The sequence below is a fragment of the Dendropsophus ebraccatus genome, chromosome 7 (assembly GCF_027789765.1).
Source record: "Dendropsophus ebraccatus isolate aDenEbr1 chromosome 7, aDenEbr1.pat, whole genome shotgun sequence".
NCBI lineage: Eukaryota > Metazoa > Chordata > Amphibia > Anura > Hylidae > Dendropsophus > Dendropsophus ebraccatus.
Genome location: NC_091460.1, coordinates 1562206 through 1584993, shown reverse-complemented (window position 1 = coordinate 1584993; position 22788 = coordinate 1562206). Strand labels below are relative to the sequence as shown.

Sequence of the window (22788 nt, the reverse complement as noted above, 5' to 3'; positions counted from 1 at the left end):
CAGAATACAAGGGTTAAAGTCTCCCTGTCCTTTCAATATCTAAATCAGCAGCAGATGTGATAGAAACAAACTCTGCAATATACAGTCATTATTTATTTCTTAGGGCCCTTTTACACGGAAAGATTATCTGACAGATTATCTGCCAAAGATGTCATGCCAAAACCAGGAATGGATTTGAAAAGAGGAGAAATCTCAGTCTTTCCTTTATTAACTGACCTCTGTTTATAGTCCATTCCTGGCTTTGGCTTCAAATCTTTGGCAGATAATCTGTCAGATAATCTTTCCGTGTAAAAGGGCCCTTAGTTATCATGAAGAACACGGCACTTCCTGTTTCCTTCAGAAAAGCTGCCTTTAGGAGACTGGACCTGGATACAGTAAGTATAGCTGTTATATAGCAGCCTTCAGGAGACTGGACCTGGATACAGTAAGTATAGCTGTTATATAGCTGCCTTCAGGAGACTGGACCTGGATACAGTAAGTATAGCTGTTATATAGCAGCCTTCAGGAGACTGGACCTGGATACAGTAAGTATAGCTGTTATATAGCTGCCTTCAGGAGACTGGACCTGGATACAGTAAGTATAACTTATATAGCTGCCTTCAGGAGACTGGACCTGGATACAGTAAGTATAACTTATATAGCTGCCTTCAGGAGACTGGACCTGGGTACAGTAAGTATAGCTGTTATATAGCTGCCTTCAGGAGACTGGACCTGGATACAGTAAGTATAACTTATATAGCTGCCTTCAGGAGACTGGACCTGGATACAGTAAGTATAATTGTTATACAGCTGCCTTCAGGAGACTGGACCTGGATACAGTAAGTATAGCTGTTATACAGCTGCCTTCAGGAGACTGGACCTGGATACAGTAAGTATAGCTGTTATATAGCTGCCTTCAGGAGACTGGACCTGGATACAGTAAGCATAGCTGGTATATAGCTGCCTTCAGGAGACTGGACCTGGATACAGTAAGTATAGCTGTTATACAGCTGCCTTCAGGAGACTGGACCTGGATACAGTAAGTATAGATGTTATATAGCTGCCTTCAGGAGACGGGACCTGGATACAGTAAGTATAGCTGTTATATAGCTGCCTTCAGGAGACTGGACCTGGATACAGTAAGTATAGCTGTTATATAGCTGCCTTCAGGAGACTGGACCTGGGTACAGTAAGTATAGCTGGTATATAGCAGCCTTCAGGAGACTGGACCTGGGTACAGTAAGTATAGCTGGTATATAGCTGCCTTCAGGAGACTAAACCTGGATACAGTAAGTATAGCTGTTATACAGCTGCCTTCAGGAGACTGGACCTGGATACAGTAAGTATAGCTGTTATATAGCAGCCTTCAGGAGACTGGACCTGGATACAGTAAGTATAGCTGTTATACAGCTGCCTTCAGGAGACTGGACCTGGATACAGTAAGTATAGCTGTTATACAGCTGCCTTCAGGAGACTGGACCTGGATACAGTAAGTATAGCTGTTATACAGCTGCCTTCAGGAGACTGGACCTGGATACAGTAAGTATAGCTGTTATATAGCTGCCTTCAGGAGACTGGACCTGGATACAGTAAGTATAGCTGTTATACAGCTGCCTTCAGGAGACTGGACCTGGATACAGTAAGTATAGCTGTTATACAGCTGCCTTCAGGAGACTGGACCTGGATACAGTAAGTATAGCTGTTATACAGCTGCCTTCAGGAGACTGGACCTGGATACAGTAAGTATAGCTGTTATACAGCTGCCTTCAGGAGACTGGACCTGGATACAGTAAGTATAACTTATATAGCTGCCCTTTATAATAATTGTAAATTGCAGACTTGCTGTATATCACATCTACTGTTGATTTAGATTTTGAAAGTTATAAAGACAGGTACACTTTAAAGCTAGAAGAAGTGCTTGGAGTGTAGGGGAAAGCTGACTGTATGTACAGGTGTAAGAAGGAGTTATACAGCTGGGGGTGATGTCACAGGAAGAGGTATATAGCAGGGGGTGATGTCACAGGAAGAGGTATACAGCTTAGTTTCATCAGTATAGAGTTGATTTTGAAAGCCGCTGATAATTTGTCCATTGAACAAAGGGGACCCAAGACTGATCCCTTAGGAACCCCGACTGTAAGAGGGATGAGGTGGAGCTGGCAAATTATACGCTAAAGTAGCGGTCAGAGAGGTAGGAGGAAAAGTGGAGTCTTTGGAGGAGGAGATGGTCTACACTGTCAGATACTACCTGTCAGGATTGTGCAGTAGCCTGGTGTGAACTGGGCCTGGTTTTACTCGTGACACACCTGCTTGCTTCTCAGCTTTCGGTAATGCAGGAGTTACTCAGAGCTCTGCTAGACTTGATTGCTGCAGCTGAGCAAGTCTTTTAATTGACATATTCCTCTGCCTGTCCGGAACCTTGAGGATTAGAGCGCCGATGCAATGGGGATCTGGGCCGGGCTCTTGATCCTCATAAAAGAAAACTGAGCCAGTCCTTTTCTGCTGGCTATTAAGGTGCATACCCTGATCCCAGCTCCCCTGTCTATTCCTGGGATCCCTGTACCTAATTCCTCTGCTTGCTTGACTTGTTACCTGACCTTTGACTATCCTATTGATCTCCGGTTTTGTACTGCGCTGCCCGTTTGGTTCGGGCTTGGCTTGTTGACTCTCCTTTATTGTGTCTGTCTTGTTGTGTGGGCAACCAAAGAAATTGCACAAATAGATAAAGAAAATATAACTAAAGTCTTTATTTTAAAGTATCAATTCCTAAGAACACATAGAATAAAGTCTGGGATAAAACACAGAGGTCAAAACCAGAGGGGGAGGAAGAGATCAGTGTGGTACATTGCAAGATTGAATCCAGATTGGTAGATAAGGTAGATGTTAATACAACATCACCATCTAGTGGTCACTATTGGTATGGTGACCTGGGCCTGGTAACTAACAATATACAGAGAAAGTCAAACCGGTAAATTGGCAAATTGGATGGTAAAATTTATCCTGATGAAGTGAGCGAAACGTACGTCGGGCCTCTGTGCCAGACGGCGGGGGGGAGATTTCAGTGTTGGCTCTGTGTTCACTTTATTTTCTTTTGTATGGTTGTATTCATCTATCCTAGCCCTGTTTTTTTCATTAATGCGATTATAATTTCCGATCAAACCAAGTACGGGTTACATACAGTCCCCCTCTTAATTCAATTTTATTTATTTAAACAAATTTAGTTAGGATCCCATCCAATTTACTGGTTTGACTTTCTCTGTATATTGTTAGTTACCAGGCCCAGGTCACCATACCAATAGTGACCACTAGATGGTGATGTTGTATTAACATCTACCTTATCTACCAATCTGGATTCAATCTTGCAATGTACCACACTGATCTCTTCCTCCCCCTCTGGTTTTGACCTCTGTTTTATCCCAGACTTTATTCTATGTGTTCTTAGGAATTGATACTTAAAGAAAATACAAAAGTCTTTATTTTAATCTATTTGTGCAATTTCTTTGGTCGCTTTTGGTATAATTGTTGCACTATAGGACATTGTCTACAGAGTCACATACAGATAGAGAGGAGCATGGAGAGGAGGAGCTGGGGGGCTACAGTGTCACATACAGATAGAGCGGAGCATGGAGAGGAGGAGCTGGGGGGCTACAGTGTCACATACAGATAGAGGGGAGCATGGAGAGGAGGAGCTGGGGGGCTACAGTGTCACATACAGATAGAGCGGAGCATGGAGAGGAGGAGCTGGGGGGCTACAGTGTCACATACTACAGATAGAGCGGAGCATGGAGAGGAGGAGCTGGGGGGCTACAGTGTCACATACAGATAGAGGGGAGCATGGAGAGGAGGAGCTGGGGGGCTACAGTGTCACATACAGATAGAGCGGAGCATGGAGAGGGGGAGCTGGGGGGCTACAGTGTCACATACAGATAGAGCGGAGCATGGAGAGGAGGAGGAGCCGGGGGGCTACAGTGTCACATACAGATAGAGCGGAGCATGGAGAGGAGGAGCTGGGGGGCTACAGTGTTACATACATATAGATAGAGCGGAGCATGGAGAGGAGGAGCTGGGGGCTACAGTGTCACATACAGATAGAGCGGAGCGTGGAGAGGAGGAGCTGGGGGACTACAGTGTCACATACTACAGATAGAGCGGAGCATGGAGAGGAGGAGCCGGGGGGCTACAGAGTCACATACAGATAGAGCGGAGCATGGAGAGGAGGAGCTGGGGGGCTACAGTGTTACATACATATAGATAGAGCGGAGCATGGAGAGAAGGAGCTGGGGGCTACAGTATCACATACTACAGATAGAGAGGAGCATGGAGAGGAGGAGCTGGGGGGCTACAGTGTCACATACTACAGATAGAGCGGAGCATGGAGAGGAGGAGCTGGGGGGCTACAGTGTCACATACTACAGATAGAGAGGAGCATGGAGAGGAGGAGCTGGGGGGCTACAGTGTCACATACAGATAGAGCGGAGCATGGAGAGGAGGAGCTGGGGGGCTACAGTGTCACATACTACAGATAGAGAGGAGCATGGAGAGGAGGAGCTGGGGGGCTACAGTGTCACATACAGATAGAGAGGAGCATGGAGAGGAGGAGCTGGGGGGCTACAGTGTCACATATAGATAGAGCGGAGCATGGAGAGAAGGAGCTGGGGGGCTACAGTGTCACATACTACAGATAGAGAGGAGCATGGAGAGGAGGAGCTGGGGGGCTACAGTGTCACATACAGATAGAGCGGAGCATGGAGAGGAGGAGCTGGGGGGCTACAGTGTCACATACTACAGATAGAGAGGAGCATGGAGAGGAGGAGCTGGGGGGCTACAGTGTCACATACTACAGATAGAGAGGAGCATGGAGAGGAGGAGCTGGGGGGCTACAGTGTCACATACAGATAGAGCGGAGCATGGAGAGGAGCTGGGGGGCTACAGTGTCACATACAGATAGAGAGGAGCATGGAGAGGAGGAGCTGGGGGGCTACAGTGTCACATACAGATAGAGCGGAGCATGGAGAGGAGGAGCTGGGGGGCTACAGTGTCACATACTACAGATAGAGCGGAGCATGGAGAGGAGGAGCTGGGGGCTACAGTGTCACATACTACAGATAGAGCGGAGCATGGAGAGGAGGAGCTGGGGGGCTACAGTGTCACATACAGATAGAGCGGAGCATGGAGAGGAGGAGCTGGGGGGCTACAGTGTCACATACTACAGATAGAGCGGAGCATGGAGAGGAGGAGCTGGGGGGCTACAGTGTCACATACAGATAGAGCGGAGCATGGAGAGGAGGAGCTGGGGGGCTACAGTGTCACATACAGATAGAGCGGAGCATGGAGAGGAGCTGGGGGGCTACAGTGTCACATACAGATAGAGCGGAGCATGGAGAGGAGGAGCTGGGGGGCTACAGTGTCACATACTACAGATAGAGCGGAGCATGGAGAGGGGGAGCTGGGGGGCTACAGTGTCACATACAGATAGAGAGGAGCATGGAGAGGAGGAGCTGGGGGGCTACAGTGTCACATACAGATAGAGCGGAGCATGGAGAGGAGGAGCTGGGGGGCTACAGTGTCACATACTACAGATAGAGCGGAGCATGGAGAGGAGGAGCTGGGGGGCTACTGTGTCACATACAGATAGAGCGGAGCATGGAGAGGAGGAGCTGGGGGGCTACAGTGTCACATACAGATAGAGCGGAGCATGGAGAGGAGCTGGGGGGCTACAGTGTCACATACAGATAGAGAGGAGCATGGAGAGGAGGAGCTGGGGGGCTACAGTGTCACATACTACAGATAGAGCGGAGCATGGAGAGGAGGAGCTGGGGGGCTACAGTGTCACATACAGATAGAGCGGAGCATGGAGAGGGGGAGCTGGGGGGCTACAGTGTCACATACAGATAGAGCGGAGCATGGAGAGGAGGAGCTGGGGGCTACAGTGTCACATACAGATAGAGCGGAGCATGGAGAGGAGGAGCTGGGGGGCTACAGTGTCACATACTACAGAGCGGAGCATGGAGAGGAGGAGCTGGGGGGCTACAGTGTCACATACAGATAGAGCGGAGCATGGAGAGGAGGAGCTGGGGGGCTACAGTGTCACATACTACAGATAGAGCGGAGCATGGAGAGGGGGAGCTGGGGGGCTACAGTGTCACATACAGATAGAGCGGAGCATGGAGAGGAGGAGCTGGGGGGCTACAGTGTCACATACAGATAGAGCGGAGCATGGAGAGGAGGAGCTGGGGGGCTACAGTGTCACATACTACAGATAGAGCGGAGCATGGAGAGGAGGAGCTGGGGGCTACAGTGTCACATACTACAGATAGAGCGGAGCATGGAGAGGAGGAGCTGGGGGGCTACAGTGTCACATACAGATAGAGCGGAGCATGGAGAGGGGGAGCTGGGGGGCTACAGTGTCACATACTACAGATAGAGCGGAGCATGGAGAGGGGGAGCTGGGGGGCTACAGTGTCACATACAGATAGAGCGGAGCATGGAGAGGGGGAGCTGGGGGGCTACAGTGTCACATACAGATAGAGCGGAGCATGGAGAGGAGGAGCTGGGGGTCTACAGTGTCACATACTACAGATAGAGCGGAGCATGGAGAGGGGGAGCTGGGGGGCTACAGTGTCACATACAGATAGAGCGGAGCATGGAGAGGGGGAGCTGGGGGGCTACAGTGTCACATACTACAGATAGAGCGGAGCATGGAGAGGGGGAGCTGGGGGGCTACAGTGTCACATACAGATAGAGCGGAGCATGGAGAGGAGGAGCTGGGGGGCTACAGTGTCACATACAGATAGAGCGGAGCATGGAGAGGGGGAGCTGGGGGGCTACAGTGTCACATACAGATAGAGCGGAGCATGGAGAGGAGGAGCTGGGGGGCTACAGTGTCACATACAGATAGAGCGGAGCATGGAGAGGAGGAGCTGGGGGGCTACAGTGTCACATACAGATAGAGCGGAGCATGGAGAGGAGGAGCTGGGGGGCTACAGTGTCACATACAGATAGAGCGGAGCATGGAGAGGAGGAGCTGGGGGGCTACAGTGTCACATACAGATAGAGCGGAGCATGGAGAGGAGGAGCTGGGGGGCTACAGTGTCACATACAGATAGAGCGGAGCATGGAGAGGGGGAGCTGGGGGGCTACAGTGTCACATACTACAGATAGAGCGGAGCATGGAGAGGAGGAGCTGGGGGGCTACAGTGTCACATACTACAGATAGAGCGGAGCATGGTGAGGAGGAGCGGGGGGGCTACAGTGTCACATACAGATAGAGCGGAGCATGGAGAGGGGGAGCTGGGGGGCTACAGTGTCACATACTACAGATAGAGCGGAGCATGGAGAGGAGGAGCTGGGGGGCTACAGTGTCACATACTACAGATAGAGCGGAGCATGGAGAGGAGGAGCTGGGGGGCTACAGTGTCACATACAGATAGAGCGGAGCATGGAGAGGGGGAGCTGGGGGGCTACAGTGTCACATACAGATAGAGCGGAGCATGGAGAGGAGGAGCTGGGGGGCTACAGTGTCACATACAGATAGAGCGGAGCATGGAGAGGGGGAGCTGGGGGGCTACAGTGTCACATACAGATAGAGCGGAGCATGGAGAGGAGGAGCTGGGGGGCTACAGTGTCACATACAGATAGAGCGGAGCATGGAGAGGAGGAGCTGGGGGGCTACAGTGTCACATACAGATAGAGCGGAGCATGGAGAGGAGGAGCTGGGGGGCTACAGTGTCACATACAGATAGAGCGGAGCATGGAGAGGAGGAGCTGGGGGGCTACAGTGTCACATACAGATAGAGCGGAGCATGGAGAGGGGGAGCTGGGGGGCTACAGTGTCACATACTACAGATAGAGCGGAGCATGGAGAGGAGGAGCTGGGGGGCTACAGTGTCACATACAGATAGAGCGGAGCATGGAGAGGGGGAGCTGGGGGGCTACAGTGTCACATACTACAGATAGAGCGGAGCATGGAGAGGAGGAGCTGGGGGGCTACAGTGTCACATACTACAGATAGAGCGGAGCATGGAGAGGAGGAGCTGGGGGGCTACAGTGTCACATACTACAGATAGAGCGGAGCATGGAGAGGGGGAGCTGGGGGGCTACAGTGTCACATACAGACAGAGCGGAGCATGGAGAGGAGGAGCTGGGGGGCTACAGTGTCACATACAGATAGAGCGGAGCATGGAGAGGAGGAGCTGGGGGGCTACAGTGTCACATACTACAGATAGAGCGGAGCATGGAGAGGAGGAGCTGGGGGGCTACAGTGTCACATACTACAGATAGAGCGGAGCATGGAGAGGGGGAGCTGGGGGGCTACAGTGTCACATACAGACAGAGCGGAGCATGGAGAGGAGGAGCTGGGGGGCTACAGTGTCACATACAGATAGAGCGGAGCATGGAGAGGGGGAGCTGGGGGTCTACAGTGTCACATACAGATAGAGCGGAGCATGGAGAGGAGGACCTGGGGGGCTACAGTGTCACATACAGATAGAGCGGAGCATGGAGAGGAGGAGCTGGGGGGCTACAGTGTCACATACAGATAGAGAGGAGCATGGAGAGGAGGAGCTGGGGGGCTACAGTGTCACATACAGATAGAGCGGAGCATGGAGAGGGGGAGCTGGGGGGCTACAGTGTCACATACTACAGATAGAGCGGAGCATGGAGAGGAGGAGCTGGGGGGCTACAGTGTCACATACTACAGATAGAGCGGAGCATGGAGAGGAGGAGCTGGGGGGCTACAGTGTCACATACAGATAGAGCGGAGCATGGAGAGGAGGAGCTGGGGGGCTACAGTGTCACATACTACAGATAGAGCGGAGCATGGAGAGGAGGAGCTGGGGGGCTACAGTGTCACATACAGATAGAGCGGAGCATGGAGAGGAGGAGCTGGGGGGCTACAGTGTCACATACAGATAGAGCGGAGCACAGAGAGGAGGAGCCGGGGGGCTACAGTGTCACATACTACAGATAGAGCGGAGCATGGAGAGGAGGAGCCGGGGGGCTACAGTGTCACATACTACAGATAGAGCGGAGCATGGAGAGGAGGAGCTGGGGGGCTACAGTGTCACATACAGATAGAGCGGAGCATGGAGAGGAGGAGCTGGGTGGGCTACAGTGTCACATACTACAGATAGAGCGGAGCATGGAGAGGGGGAGCTGGGGGCTACAGTGTCACATACTACAGATAGAGCGGAGCATGGAGAGGAGGAGCTGGGGGGCTATAGTGTCACATACAGATAGAGCGGAGCATGGAGAGGAGGAGCTGGGGGGCTACAGTGTCACATACAGATAGAGCGGAGCATGGAGAGGAGGAGCTGGGTGGGCTACAGTGTCACATACTACAGATAGAGCGGAGCATGGAGAGGAGGAGCTGGGGGGCTACAGTGTCACATACAGATAGAGCGGAGCATGGAGAGGAGGAGCCGGGGGGCTACAGTGTCACATACAGATAGAGCGGAGCATGGAGAGGAGGAGCTGGGGGGCTACAGTGTCACATACAGATAGAGCGGAGCACGGAGAGGAGGAGCTGGGGGCTACAGTGTCACATACTACAGATAGAGCGGAGCATGGAGAGGAGGAGCTGGGGGTCTACAGTGTTACATACAGATAGAGCGGAGCATGAAGAGGGGGAGCTGGGGGGCTACAGTGTCACATACTACAGATAGAGCGGAGCATGGAGAGGAGGAGCTGGGGGCTACAGTGTCACATACTACAGATAGAGCGGAGCATGGAGAGGGGGAGCTGGGGGGCTACAGTGTCACATACTACAGATAGAGCGGAGCATGGAGAGGAGGAGCCGGGGGGCTACAGTGTCACATACTACAGATAGAGCGGAGCATGGAGAGGAGGAGCTGGGGGGCTACAGTGTCACATACAGATAGAGCGGAGCATGGAGAGGAGGAGCCGGGGGGCTACAGTGTCACATACTACAGATAGAGCGGAGCATGGAGAGGAGGAGCTGGGGGTCTACAGTGTTACATACAGATAGAGCGGAGCATGAAGAGGGGGAGCTGGGGGGCTACAGTGTCACATACTACAGATAGAGCGGAGCATGGAGAGGAGGAGCTGGGGGCTACAGTGTCACATACTACAGATAGAGCGGAGCATGGAGAGGGGGAGCTGGGGGGCTACAGTGTCACATACTACAGATAGAGCGGAGCATGGAGAGGAGGAGCCGGGGGGCTACAGTGTCACATACTACAGATAGAGCGGAGCATGGAGAGGAGGAGCTGGGGGGCTACAGTGTCACATACAGATAGAGCGGAGCATGGAGAGGAGGAGCCGGGGGGCTACAGTGTCACATACTACAGATAGAGCGGAGCATGGAGAGGAGGAGCTGGGGGGCTACAGTGTCACATACAGATAGAGCGGAGCATGGAGAGGAGGAACTGGGGGGCTACAGTGTCACATACAGATAGAGCGGAGCATGGAGAGGAGGAGCTGGGGGGCTACAGTGTCACATACTACAGAGCGGAGCATGGAGAGGGGGAGCTGGGGGCTACAGTGTCACATACAGATAGAGCGGAGCATGGAGAGGAGGAGCTGGGGGGCTACAGTGTCACATACTACAGATAGAGTGGAGCATGGAGAGGAGGAGCTGGGGGGCTACAGTGTCACATACAGATAGAGCGGAGCATGGAGAGGAGGAGCTGGGGGGCTACAGTGTCACATACAGATAGAGCGGAGCATGGAGAGGAGGAGCTGGGGGGCTACAGTGTCACATACTACAGATAGAGCGGAGCATGGAGAGGAGGAGCTGGGGGCTACAGTGTCACATACAGATAGAGCGGAGCATGGAGAGGAGGAGCTGGGGGGCTACAGTGTCACATACTACAGATAGAGCGGAGCATGGAGAGGAGGAGCTGGGGGGCTACAGTGTCACATACTACAGATAGAGCGGAGCATGGAGAGGAGGAGCTGGGGGGCTACAGTGTCACATACAGATAGAGCGGAGCATGGAGAGGAGGAGCTGGGGGGCTACAGTGTCACATACTACAGATAGAGCGGAGCATGGAGAGGAGGAGCTGGGGGGCTACAGTGTCACATACTACAGATAGAGCGGAGCATGGAGAGGAGGAGCTGGGGGGCTACAGTGTCACATACAGATAGAGCGGAGCATGGAGAGGAGGAGCTGGGGGGCTACAGTGTCACATACAGATAGAGCGGAGCATGGAGAGGAGGAGCTGGGGGGCTACAGTGTCACATACTACAGATAGAGCGGAGCATGGAGAGGAGGAGCTGGGGGGCTACAGTGTCACATACAGATAGAGCGGAGCATGGAGAGGAGGAGCTGGGGGGCTACAGTGTCACATACAGATAGAGCGGAGCATGGAGAGGAGGAGCTGGGGGGCTACAGTGTCACATACAGATAGAGCGGAGCATGGAGAGGAGGAGCTGGGGGGCTACAGTGTCACATACTACAGATAGAGCGGAGCATGGAGAGGAGGAGCTGGGGGGCTACAGTGTCACATACAGAGAGCGGAGCATGGAGAGGAGGAGCTGGGGGGCTACAGTGTCACATACAGATAGAGCGGAGCATGGAGAGGAGGAGCTGGGGGGCTACAGTGTCACATACTACAGATAGAGCGGAGCATGGAGAGGAGGAGCTGCGGGTCTACAGTGTCACATACAGATAGAGCGGAGCATGGAGAGGAGGAGCTGGGGGGCTACAGTGTCACATACAGATAGAGCGGAGCATGGAGAGGAGGAGCTGGGGGGCTACAGTGTCACATACTAGAGATAGAGCGGAGCATGGAGAGGGGGAGCTGGGGGGCTACAGTGTCACATACAGATAGAGCGGAGCATGGAGAGGAGGAGCTGGGGGGCTACAGTGTCACATACTACAGATAGAGCGGAGCATGGAGAGGAGGAGCTGGGGGGCTACAGTGTCACATACTACAGATAGAGCGGAGCATGGAGAGGAGGAGCTGGGTGGGCTACAGTGTCACATACTACAGATAGAGCGGAGCATGGAGAGGAGGAGCTGGGGGGCTACAGTGTCACATACAGATAGAGCGGAGCATGGAGAGGAGGAGCTGGGGGGCTACAGTGTCACATACTACAGATAGAGCGGAGCATGGAGAGGGGGAGCTGGGGGGCTACAGTGTCACATACAGATAGAGCGGAGCATGGAGAGGGGGAGCTGGGGGGCTACAGTGTCACATACAGATAGAGCGGAGCATGGAGAGGAGGAGATGGGGGGCTACAGTGTCACATACAGATAGAGCGGAGCATGGAGAGGAGGAGCTGGGGGGCTACAGTGTCACATACAGATAGAGCGGAGCATGGAGAGGAGGAGCTGGGGGGCTACAGTGTCACATACTACAGATAGAGCGGAGCATGGAGAGGAGGAGCTGCGGGTCTACAGTGTCACATACAGATAGAGCGGAGCATGGAGAGGAGGAGCTGGGGGGCTACAGTGTCACATACAGATAGAGCGGAGCATGGAGAGGAGGAGCTGGGGGGCTACAGTGTCACATACTAGAGATAGAGCGGAGCATGGAGAGGGGGAGCTGGGGGGCTACAGTGTCACATACAGATAGAGCGGAGCATGGAGAGGAGGAGCTGGGGGGCTACAGTGTCACATACTACAGATAGAGCGGAGCATGGAGAGGAGGAGCTGGGGGGCTACAGTGTCACATACTACAGATAGAGCGGAGCATGGAGAGGAGGAGCTGGGTGGGCTACAGTGTCACATACTACAGATAGAGCGGAGCATGGAGAGGAGGAGCTGGGGGGCTACAGTGTCACATACAGATAGAGCGGAGCATGGAGAGGAGGAGCTGGGGGGCTACAGTGTCACATACTACAGATAGAGCGGAGCATGGAGAGGGGGAGCTGGGGGGCTACAGTGTCACATACAGATAGAGCGGAGCATGGAGAGGGGGAGCTGGGGGGCTACAGTGTCACATACAGATAGAGCGGAGCATGGAGAGGAGGAGATGGGGGGCTACAGTGTCACATACAGATAGAGCGGAGCATGGAGAGGAGGAGCTGGGGGGCTACAGTGTCACATACAGATAGAGCGGAGCATGGAGAGGAGGAGCTGGGGGGCTACAGTGTCACATACTACAGATAGAGCGGAGCATGGAGAGGAGGAGCTGGGGGGCTACAGTGTCACATACAGATAGAGCGGAGCATGGAGAGGAGGAGCTGGGGGGCTACAGTGTCACATACAGATAGAGCGGAGCATGGAGAGGAGGAGCTGGGGGGCTACAGTGTCACATACAGATAGAGCGGAGCATGGAGAGCGGGAGCTGGGGGGCTACAGTGTCACATACTACAGATAGAGCGGAGCATGGAGAGGAGGAGCATGGAGAGGAGGAGCTGGGGGGCTACAGTGTCACATACTACAGATAGAGCGGAGCATGGAGAGGAGGAGCTGGGGGGCTACAGTGTCACATACAGATAGAGCGGAGCATGGAGAGGAGGAGTTGGGGGGCTACAGTGTCACATACAGATAGAGCGGAGCATGGAGAGGAGGAGCTGGGGGGCTACAGTGTCACATACAGATAGAGCGGAGCATGGAGAGGAGGAGCTGGGGGGCTACAGTGTCACATACAGATAGAGCGGAGCATGGAGAGGAGGAGCTGGGGGCTACAGTGTCACATACAGATAGAGCGGAGCATGGAGAGGAGGAGCTGGGGGGCTACAGTGTCACATACAGATAGAGCGGAGCATGGCGAGGGGGAGCTGGGGGGCTACAGTGTCACATACTACAGATAGAGCGGAGCATGGAGAGGAGGAGCTGGGGGGCTACAGTGTCACATACAGAAAGAGCGGAGCATGGAGAGGGGGAGCTGGGGGGCTACAGTGTCACATACAGATAGAGCGGAGCATGGAGAGGGGGAGCTGGGGGGCTACAGTGTCACATACAGATAGAGCGGAGCATGGAGAGGGGGAGCTGGGGGGCTACAGTGTCACATACAGATAGAGCGGAGCATGGAGAGGAGGAGCTGGGGGGCTACAGTGTCACATACTACAGATAGAGGGGAGCATGGAGAGGAGGAGCTGGGGGGCTACAGTGTCACATACTACAGATAGAGCGGAGCATGGAGAGGAGGAGCTGGAGGGCTACAGTGTCACATACAGATAGAGCGGAGCATGGAGAGGAGGAGCTGGGGGGCTACAGTGTCACATACAGATAGAGCGGAGCATGGAGAGGAGGAGCTGGGGGGCTACAGTGTCACATACTACGGATAGAGCGGAGCATGGAGAGGAGGAGCTGGGGGGCTACAGTGTCACATACAGATAGAGCGGAGCATGGAGAGGAGGAGCTGGGGGGCTACAGTGTCACATACTACAGATAGAGCGGAGCATGGAGAGGGGGAGCTGGGGGGCTACAGTGTCACATACTACAGATAGAGCGGAGCATGGAGAGGAGGAGCTGGGGGGCTACAGTGTCACATACAGATAGAGCGGAGCGTGGAGAGGAGGAGCTGGGGGGCTACAGTGTCACATACAGATAGAGCGGAGCATGGAGAGGAGGAGCTGGGGGGCTACAGTGTCACATACTACAGATAGAGCGGAGCATGGAGAGGAGGAGCTGGGGGGCTACAGTGTCACATACAGATAGAGCGGAGCATGGAGAGGAGGAGCTGGGGGGCTACAGTGTCACATACAGATAGAGCGGAGCATGGAGAGGGGGAGCTGGGGGGCTACAGTGTCACATACAGATAGAGCGGAGCATGGAGAGGAGGAGCTGGGGGGCTACAGTGTCACATACTACAGATAGAGCGGAGCATGGAGAGGAGGAGCTGGGGGGCTACAGTGTCACATACAGATAGAGCGGAGCACGGAGAGGAGGAGCTGGGGGGCTACAGTGTCACATACTACAGATAGAGCGGAGCATGGAGAGGGGGAGCTGGGGGGCTACAGTGTCACATACAGATAGAGCGGAGCATGGAGAGGAGGAGCTGGGGGGCTACAGTGTCACATACAGATAGAGCGGAGCATGGAGAGGGGGAGCTGGGGGGCTACAGTGTCACATACAGATAGAGCGGAGCATGGAGAGGAGGAGCTGGGGGGCTACAGTGTCACATACAGATAGAGCGGAGCATGGAGAGGAGGAGCTGGGGGGCTACAGTGTCACATACTACAGATAGAGCGGAGCATGGAGAGGAGGAGCTGGGGGGCTACAGTGTCACATACAGATAGAGCGGAGCATGGAGAGGAGGAGCTGGGGGACTACAGTGTCACATACAGATAGAGCGGAGCATGGAGAGGAGGAGCTGGGGGGCTACAGTGTCACATACTGCTGATATAACAGGAGTTGTCGCCTTTGGATTTCCCCGTCAGGACATCAGCAGAGACCTTAGTTAGGACAGTGTCTGTACAGCGCTGAGTGTGGAAACCAGATTGAGGAGGGTCGAGAAGAGATTTCTGAGAGATAGCGGATTAGGCGGGAATAGACCGAACGTTCCAGGAGTTTAGAGATGAAGGGACATTAGAGAGAGGTCGATAGTTGGCTGCACAGGACGAGTCTAGGGAGGGTTTTTAACCCTTTAAGGACATGGCCCATTTTCGTTTTTACGTTTTCGGTTTTTCCTCCTTGTGCATAAAAGGCCATAGCACTTGCATTTTTCCACCTAGAAACCCCCATGACCCCTTATTTTTTGCGTCACTAATTGTACTTTGCAATGACGGCTGAATTTTTGCATAAAGTACACTGCGAAACCAGAAAAAAATTCAAAGTGTGGTGAAATTGAAAAAAAAAACGCATTTCTTTTATTTGGGGGAACTCTGTTTTTACGCCATTCGCCCTGGGGTAAAACTGACTTGTTATGCATGTTCCTCAAGTCGTTACGATTAAAACGATATATAACATGTATAACTTATATTGTATCTGATGGCCTGTAAAAAATTCAAACCGTTGTTAACCAATATACGTTCCTTAAAATCGCTCCATTCCCGGCTTATAGCGCTTTTATCCTTTGGTCTATGGGGCTGTGTCAGGTGTCATTTTTTGCGCCATGATGTGATCTTTCTATCGGTACCTTGATTGCCCATATACGTCTTTTTGATCGCTTTTTATTACATTTTTTCTGGATTTGATGCGACCAAAAATGCGCAATTTTGCACTTTGGGATTTTTTGGCGCTGACGCCGTTTACCGTGTGAGATCAGGAATGTGATTAATTAATAGTTCGGGCGATTACGCACGCGGCGATACCAAACATGTTTATTTATTTGTTTACTTTTATTTAAAACCTGGGAAAAGGGGGGTGATTCAGACTTTTATTAGGGGAGGGGGCTTTTTACTATAAACAACACTTTTTTTTTTTTTTTTACACATATACTAGAAGCCCCCCTGGGGTTAGGGTTATTCCCCCCTGGGGTTAGGGTTATTCCCCCCTGGGGTTAGGGTTATTCCCCCCCCTGGGGTTAGGGTTATTCCCCCCTGGGGTTAGGGTTATTCCCCCTGGGGTTAGGGTTATTCCCCCCCCTGGGGTTAGGGTTATTCCCCCCCCTGGGGTTAGGGTTATTCCCCCCCCTGGGGTTAGGGTTATTCCACCCCTGGGGTTAGGGTTATTCCCCCCCCGGGGTTAGGGTTATTCCCCCCCCCGGGGTTAGGGTTATTCCCCCCCCCGGGGTTAGGGTTATTCCCCCCCCCGGGGTTAGGGTTATTCCCCCCTGGGGTTAGGGTTATTCCCCCCCCTGGGGTTAGGGTTATTCCCCCCCCTGGGGTTAGGGTTATTCCCCCCCCCGGGGTTAGGGTTATTCCCCCCCCCGGGGTTAGGGTTATTCCCCCCCCTGGGGTTAGGGTTATTCCCCCTGGGGTTAGGGTTATTCCCCCCTGGGGTTAGGGTTATTCCCCCCCCCGGGGTTAGGGTTATTCCCCCCCCCGGGGTTAGGGTTATTCCCCCCTGGGGTTAGGGTTATTCCCCCTGGGGGACTTCTAGTATATACACTTGGATCTCTCATAGAGATCTCTGCAGCATAGATATGCTGCAGAGATCCATGAGATCGGCACTCGTTTGCTTTCGGCTGCTGCAGCCGAAAACGAACGAGTGCCGAGCCGAGGACGGCGCCATCTTGGACGCGTCCCCGGCCGGCATCAGTAACGGAGATCGCTCCTCCGGGACAAGGTCCCGGAGGAGCGATCTCCCCCACTAGACACCAGGGAAACGTTGCCTCCGGTAATCGGAGGCAGCTGTCAACTTTGACAGCTGCCTCCGATTAGCTAATTAGCGGGCACGGCGATCAGACCGTGCCCGCTAATAGCAGCGGTCCCGGGCTACTCGCGGCACCCGGGATCGCGGCACTTCAAAGCGGGGCCGCCGCGCGGCCCCGCTTTGAAGTGCAAGTGAGGACATAGGACGTACCGGTACGTCCTATGTCCTTAAGAGGTTAAGGGATGGAAGGTTTGGAAGTCAAGGGTCAAGATGTCAGAGGAAACAGAGAGGTTAAAGATTTTAATTAAGGAAGAAGTGACCGGATAATAAGGTGTGAGAGACTAGGGTTATTACAGTAGGTGAGGGGGAAGAAGAGCCTGGGGAAGTGTTCTCTGTCACTGGGCCGCAGGCTGAGAAGTGAGGAGGAAATGTCACATATAGAACAATTCAGTACAATCCAGCAGACAGGAGGGAAAATCTAACACATCAACATAAGAAACCAGCAACATGTATCTATCAGCCTCATCACATCTATGAGTGCAGGAGCAACAACCACCAGCACCGGGGGGCGCTATAGAGATATAGTGCTATAGCATCAGCCTCATCTACCTGCTGATTGTCTGCTGGGACATTTCCCTCTGGACAGTCCTGGGAATACAGAGGACGGGGACACCTCTCTGGTGGATTCCTGTCACTGCCTCCATCTGTAGGGAACACACAGGGAGCCAATCCATTATACACTGCTACATGTCATCAGGAGGAGGATGGGAGGAGGATGGGAGGAGGAGGATGATGATCTAGAGGCCCCTCCCCCCTGCTCTCTAGCATCAGGAAGGTCTCCTCTTACCTTGTGCTGTGAGGCCGGGCGGCTGATCCTCCATCATGAGCGGCTGCTCCCCCCGGTACAGATCCTTGTGTCCTTCTACATACTCCCACTCCTCCATGGAGAAATAGACGGCCACATCCTGACACCTTATAGGAACCTGACACACACAATGATCACACAGTCATCCCCCCCAGCCTGCTGCCTCCTGGATTACTCTATCATCTCCCAGCATTCCCCAGTGTCACCTCTCCAGTCAGCAGCTCAGTCATCCTGTGGGTGAGTTCTAGGATCTTCTGCTCATGTATCAGTGATGGAGGCTCCGTGATGGGGCCCCGGGCCCTGCTCCGCCCTCCTGACTCCTGGGGGAAGGCCACACCCTCCCCCCATGTCTTCTTCACTATGGTGTAATCCTGGGGATGGAGAGAGACAATGAGGGGACTGAGCCCAGTATTCCTGCCTCCTCCTCACTACAAAGAGGAGATTGTCCCCCTGTATAGAGCTCTAGTGAGGAGGAGGAGACACATCTGGACTACTGGGGTCAGTGCTGGAGACCACCGCACCTACAAAGAGGAGACCAGATCCAGAACATAGAGCGGGGGAGGGAGGGAGGGGCCAAAGAGCCCAGACAACAATGGTGGAAATCTAGAGAAGTTACCTCTCCGGTCAGCAGGCGGATGATCTCCAAGGTGACGTGTAATATTCTCTTACTGATCTCATTCCTGTCCTTCTCCATCCTTGGGGGGTCATTCAGGAGGAGGAGCGTCTGGGGGAGAAGAGGAGACAACTGGAGCACAAGAAGGGGATAGTGCTGCCAGTGCCTTTATGTCACAGCCAGGGGCCCCAAACCATACAGGGGCCACAGCATATGTAACACCCCTCCTCCTGTAAGCTTACCTTACTGCTGGGGGGGTCACACACTGATAGTAACACAATGTAACATCCCTCCTCCTGTAAGCTTACCTTACTGCTGGGGTCACACACTGATAGTAACACAATGTAACATCCCTCCTCCTGTAAGCTTACCTTACTGCTGGGGGGTCACACTGATAGTAACACAATGTAACACCCCTCCTCCTGTAAGCTTACCTTACTGCTGGGGTCACACACTGATAGTAACACACTGTAACATCCCTCCTCCTGTAAGCTTACCTTACTGCTGAGGTCACACACTGATAGTAACACAATGTAACATCCCTCCTCCTGTAAGCTTACCTTACTGCTGGGGTCACACTGATAGTAACACAATGTAACATCCCTCCTCCTGTAAGCTTACCTTACTGCTGGGGGGGGGGGTCACACACTGATAGTAACACAATGTAACACCCCTCCTCCTGTAAGCTTACCTTACTGCTGGGGGGTCACACACTGATAGTAACACAATGTAACACCCCTCCTCCTGTAAGCTTACCTTACTGCTGGGGTCACACACTGATAGTAACACAATGTAACATCCCTCCTCCTGTAAGCTTACCTTACTGCTGGGGGGGTCACACACTGATAGTAACACAATGTAACATCCCTCCTCCTGTAAGCTTACCTTACTGCTGGGGGGGTCACACACTGATAGTAACACAATGTAACATCCCTCCTCCTGTAAGCTTACCTTACTGCTGGGGGGTCACACACTGATAGTAACACAATGTAACACCCCTCCTCCTGTAAGCTTACCTTACTGCTGGGGTCACACACTGATAGTAACACAATGTAACATCCCTCCTCCTGTAAGCTTACCTTACTGCTGGGGTCACACACTGATAGTAACACAATGTAACACCCCTCCTCCTGTAAGATTACCTTACTGTTGGGGTCACACACTGATAGTAACACAATGTAACATCCCTCCTCCTGTAAGCTTACCTTACTGCTGGGGGGTCACACTGAAAGTAACACAATGTAACATCTCTCCTCCTGTAAGCTTACCTTACTGCTGGGGGGTCACACACTGATAGTAACACAATGTAACATCCCTTCTCCTGTAAGCTTACCTTACTGCTGGGGGGTCACACTGATAGTAACACAATGTAACATCCCTCCTCCTGTAAGCTTACCTTACTGCTGGGGGGTCACACACTGATAGTAACACAATGTAACATCCCTCCTCCTGTAAGCTTACCTTACTGCTGGGGTCACACACTGAGGAGCAGAGATCTCCACACACAACACTTACCTCTGCCATTGACTTGCAAATGAGCCCCGCCCACTCCTGTCACATGATCACAGGTCCTTCACCAAAATCTCTTCTATCCTGCACTGCTGAGCTCCGCCCCCACATGTACTGGTCACATGATTGTGACATCATCACAGGTCCTACACCTCCAGCATCTCCCAGATACAGAGCAGCTCCTGGTCGGGCAGTCACTGCTGTTGTGTTGTGTGTGGAGATCTCTGCTCCTCAGTGTGTGACCCCAGCAGTAAGGTAAGCTTACAGGAGGAGGGGTGTTACATTGTGTTACTATCAGTGTGTGACCCCAGCAGTAAGGTAAGCTTACAGGAGGAGGGGTGTTACATTGTGTTACTATCAGTGTGACCCCCCAGCAGTAAGGTAAGCTTACAGGAGGAGGGATGTTACATTGTGTTACTATCAGTGTGACCCCAGCAGTAAGGTAAGCTTACAGGAGGAGGGATGTTACATTGTGTTACTATCAGTGTGTGACCCCAGCAGTAAGGTAAGCTTACAGGAGGAGGGGTGTTACATTGTGTTACTATCAGTGTGACCCCCCAGCAGTAAGGTAAGCTTACAGGAGGAGGGATGTTACATTGTGTTACTATCAGTGTGACCCCAGCAGTAAGGTAAGCTTACAGGAGGAGGGGTGTTACTATCAGTGTGTGACCCCCCAGCAGTAAGGTAAGCTTACAGGAGGAGGGATGTTACATTGTGTTACTATCAGTGTGACCCCAGCAGTAAGGTAAGCTTACAGGAGAAGGGGTGTTACATTGTGTTACTATCAGTGTGACCCCCCAGCAGTAAGGTAAGCTTACAGGAGGAGGGATGTTACATTGTGTTACTATCAGTGTGACCCCAGCCGTAAGGTAAGCTTACAGGAGGAGGGATGTTACATTGTTTTCCTATCAGTGTGTGACCCCCCCAGCAGTAAGGTAAGCTTACAGGAGGAGGGGTGTTACATTGTGTTACTATCAGTGTGACCCCCCAGCAGTAAGGTAAGCTTACAGGAGGAGGGATGTTACATTGTGTTACTATCAGTGTGTGACCCCAGCAGTAAGGTAAGCTTACAGGAGGAGGGGTGTTACATTGTGTTACTATCAGTGTGTGACCCCCCAGCAGTAAGGTAAGCTTACAGGAGGAGGGGTGTTACATTGTGTTACTATCAGTGTGACCCCCCAGCAGTAAGGTAAGCTTACAGGAGGAGGGATGTTACATTGTGTTACTATCAGTGTGTGACCCCAGCAGTAAGGTAAGCTTACAGGAGGAGGGGTGTTACATTGTGTTACTATCAGTGTGTGACCCCCCAGCAGTAAGGTAAGCTTACAGGAGGAGGGGTGTTACATTGTGTTACTATCAGTGTGACCCCAGCAGTAAGGTAAGCTTACAGGAGGAGGGATGTTACATTGTGTTACTATCAGTGTGTGACCCCCCCAGCAGTAAGGTAAGCTTACAGGAGGAGGGGTGTTACATTGTGTTACTATCAGTGTGACCCCCCCAGCAGTAAGGTAAGCTTACAGGAGGAGGGATGTTACATTGTTTTCCTATCAGTGTGTGACCCCAGCAGTAAGGTAAGCTTACAGGAGGAGGGGTGTTACATTGTGTTACTATCAGTGTGACCCCAGCAGTAAGGTAAGCTTACAGGAGGAGGGATGTTACATTGTGTTACTATCAGTGTGACCCCCCAGCGGTAAGGTAAGCTTACAGGAGGAAGGATGTTACATATGCTGTGGCCCCTGTATGGTTTGGGGCCCCTGGCTGTGACATAAAGGCCCCAGCAGGACTATCCCCTCCTTGTGCTCCAGTTGTCTCCTCTTCTCCCCCAGACGCTCCTTCTCCTGAATGACCCCCCAAGGATGGAGAAGGACAGGAATGAGATCAGTAAGAGAATATTACACGTCACCTTGGAGATCATCCGCCTGCTGACCGGAGAGGTAACTTCTCTAGATTTCCACCATTGTTGTCTGGGCTCTTTGGCCCTTCCCTCCCTCCCCCGCTCTATGTTCTGGATCTGGTCTCCTCTTTGTAGGTGCGGTGGTCTCCAGCACTGACCCCAGTAGTCCAGATGTGTCTCCTCCTCCTCCTCACTAGAGCTCTATACAGGGGGACAATCTCCTCTTTGTAGTGAGGAGGAGGCAGGAATACTGGGCTCAGTCCCCTCATTGTCTCTCTCCATCCCCAGGATTACACCATAGTGAAGAAGACATGGGGGGAGGGTGTGGCCTTCCCCCAGGAGTCAGGAGGGCGGAGCAGGGCCCGGGGCCCCATCACGGAGCCTCCATCACTGATACATGAGCAGAAGATCCTAGAACTCACCCACAGGATGACTGAGCTGCTGACTGGAGAGGTGACACTGGGGAATGCTGGGAGATGATAGAGTAATCCAGGAGGCAGCAGGCTGGGGGGGATGACTGTGTGATCATTGTGTGTGTCAGGTTCCTATAAGGTGTCAGGATGTGGCCGTCTATTTCTCCATGGAGGAGTGGGAGTATGTAGAAGGACACAAGGATCTGTACCGGGGGGAGCAGCCGCTCATGATGGAGGATCAGCCGCCCGGCCTCACAGCACAAGGTAAGAGGAGACCTTCCTGATGCTAGAGAGCAGGGGGGAGGGGCCCCTAGATTATCATCCTTCTCCTCCCATTCTCCTCCTCCCCCCGTCCTCCTCCCATCCTCCTCCTTCTCCCATCCTCCCCCCCCCCCCCCATCCTCCTTC

The 22788-nt window shown here is 52.9% G+C and overlaps 1 protein-coding gene across 6 annotated transcripts in view; it reads right to left on the bottom strand.

The window, feature by feature from the left end:
* The window catches only part of LOC138797150 (oocyte zinc finger protein XlCOF22-like), a 483239-nt gene that overhangs the window by 353121 nt on the left and 107330 nt on the right, over positions 1-22788 (bottom strand). For 4 of the 6 annotated variants that reach the window (XR_011363895.1, XM_069976960.1, XM_069976961.1 and 1 more), the window contains exons 2-5: positions 18568-18675; positions 18158-18322; positions 17934-18069; positions 17696-17790 (exon numbers count right to left, since the gene is read on the bottom strand). Coding sequence is in view for 5 of the 6 variants with exons in the window: in XM_069976958.1 (XP_069833059.1) it covers positions 17696-17790; positions 17934-18069; positions 18158-18322; positions 18568-18675 (504 nt within the window). In the remaining variant the exon portion in view is untranslated. Of the gene's footprint in view, positions 1-17695; positions 17791-17933; positions 18070-18157; positions 18323-18567; positions 18676-20025; positions 20069-22788 lie in introns of those variants that run through there. The other 2 variants (XM_069976959.1, XM_069976962.1) reach the window with 2 other exon arrangements.